The sequence below is a fragment of the Apodemus sylvaticus genome, chromosome 10 (genome assembly GCF_947179515.1).
Source record: "Apodemus sylvaticus chromosome 10, mApoSyl1.1, whole genome shotgun sequence".
Lineage (NCBI taxonomy): Eukaryota > Metazoa > Chordata > Mammalia > Rodentia > Muridae > Apodemus > Apodemus sylvaticus.
In genome coordinates this window covers 73,780,293-73,782,552 of record NC_067481.1, presented here as the reverse complement: position 1 = coordinate 73,782,552, position 2,260 = coordinate 73,780,293, and the positions used below count along the sequence as shown (strand labels likewise).

At 42.5% G+C, this 2,260-nt stretch overlaps 1 protein-coding gene across 1 annotated transcript; it reads left to right on the top strand.

Moving 5' to 3' along the window:
- The first annotated feature begins 625 nt into the window (after window positions 1-625).
- Window positions 626-1,573, top strand: LOC127695250 (olfactory receptor 1361-like). Its single transcript, XM_052197257.1, has one exon. The coding sequence runs from the start codon at window positions 626-628 to the stop codon at window positions 1,571-1,573; it is 948 nt and encodes a 315-aa protein (XP_052053217.1).
- Window positions 1,574-2,260: the final 687 nt, after the last annotated feature.

Genomic DNA, 2,260 nt, shown 5'->3' with positions numbered 1-2,260 from the left:
AATAGAAAAACAATCCAGTTGCTTCAGGTAGCTGCCCTTCCTTCTGACTGAAAGAAGGGGGAAGAAAGCCTCTTACACAGCTCACCACATCCCTGCAGCCGAGGCATGACAGTGTAAGGGCAGGTAAGATGTTGAGCAAATCTGTTAGTCTGGTCTCTTGACTGCAAAGGTTTCAGCTTCCAAGAAAATCGGAACAGTCGTGGGTAAAATCTTCAGGATTCTAGTGTGGCATCAGATATAGGATTTACTTCTTGGTTAAAATTTCAATAAACGTTAGCTACTCAAAGTACAGTATAAAGAAACAACAACATTTGGATAAATCACCTACCTCATTGCCTCAAGCTTCTGTTGTTTCACCTATGAAGTGAGATATAATAGCACAGTTATTAGGCCAAAACAAGCTCTGCACAGGAAAGAACTTACATATGCAAAGAGGAGTAAACAAGAACACGGTTACTGTAATCAAAGTAAAGTTAACAAGACTCTTCTGTAAATATTCAGTTAGACCACTCAGGTTTAGGAAATTCAAAACGAACAATTAATCTCTTCCAAATTATATTGATGATTTTTGCTTATGTGTTCACATCCAATCATACCTTGTGATGAGACTTTCTCTCCCACAGATATGGTCAGAAAGAACCAGTCAACAGCTGTAGAATTCCTCCTCCTGGGGCTTGTTGGGCAGTCAAAGGAGGAAGAGGTCATCTTCGGAATGTTCTTATGGATGTACTTGGTCACCATCTCTGGGAACCTTCTCATCATCCTGGCCATCAGCTGCGATCCTCATCTCCACACACCCATGTACTTCTTCTTGGCCAACCTCTCCAGTGTTGACATCTGCTTTTCCTCAGTCACTGTCCCCAAGGCTCTGGTGAACCATGTATTGGGAATCAAGACCATCTCTTACACAGAGTGTATGATCCAGATCTATTTCTTTATCACATTCATCAACATGGATAGCTTCCTCCTGAGCGTGATGGCCTATGACCGCTATGTGGCCATCTGTCACCCTCTCCACTACACTATGATGATGAGGCCCAGACTGTGTGTCCTCCTGGTGGCCATATCATGGGCCATCACAAACCTGCATGCTCTCTTGCATACTCTCCTCATGGTTCGACTCACCTTCTGTTCCCACAATGCAGTGCATCACTTCTTCTGTGACCCCTACCCTATCCTGAAGCTCTCTTGTTCTGATACCTTCATCAATGACATCACAGCCTTCACTGTGGGTGGGCTGACCTCTATCACACCATTCACCTGTATCACCGTTTCCTATGCCTATATTCTCTCCAATGTACTGAAGTTCCCATCTATTCAGGGAATAAGGAAAGCCCTGTCCACGTGTGGGTCTCACCTCACTGTGGTCTCTCTCTTCTATGGGGCGATCCTGGGGGTCTACATGCATCCTTCATCTACATATTCAATACAGGACACTGTGGCCACTGCCTTTTTCACAGTGGTGACACCCATGGTCAATCCCTTCATCTACAGCCTGAGGAATCATGATGTCAAAGGAGCCCTAAGGAAACTTGTGTGCATGAGATTCGTTTCTTCAAGATTCTACAACTAGACAATTTTAGAACAGAGAGAAGACTGACAGAAAGCAATTGAGTCTGAGGTGAGTATAACCTTTGTGATTGCATTTCTTACTCATATTACATGCTCATGTTACCATCTTTAAATGTGACACTGATGAATGCTCATAACTACAAAATCATGAATTTATTGTCTCTACATGGAACAAGTCCTGTGACCCTTATTTTAGAGATAAACACAAATCTGGGGCTTAGGTCAGTGTTTGCTGACCTCATGTGACACCGCATTGTGCTTTGTATGGTTATGTCTAGCAGTATTAGAAGATGCTAGTAGACACAAGAATTTGAGACTGCATATGCCACCTGAGGGTCATATAAAATAAGGAAGTACAAGTGATCTTTCCTGCATAGTGCTGAATAAAATATATGACAATACTTACTGACTAATTGTAATATATTAAAGAGTATCTCTACATCAATTTTGTTTTGAGACAGGGTCTCACTATGTAACCCTGGCCACTCTGTCACTTGCTATGTAGATGAGGCTGGTCTTGAACTCACAGAGATCCACCTGATTCTGCCTTCTGAGTACTGGGACTTAAGGTGTGTGCCACAATACCTGGTTTATCTTTGCATCATCTTATTTAAGACTCATACATCCTTGTGATATCCTGCTGCACACATTCCTGTCTATAGCCCAAGGAAATTGAAAGACAAAGAAA

Excerpts from the sequence above, each read along its gene's own strand:
- LOC127695250 (XM_052197257.1), top strand. The coding sequence starts at position 626 with ATGGTCAGAAAGAACCAGTCAACAGCTGTAGAATTCCTCCTCCTGGGG.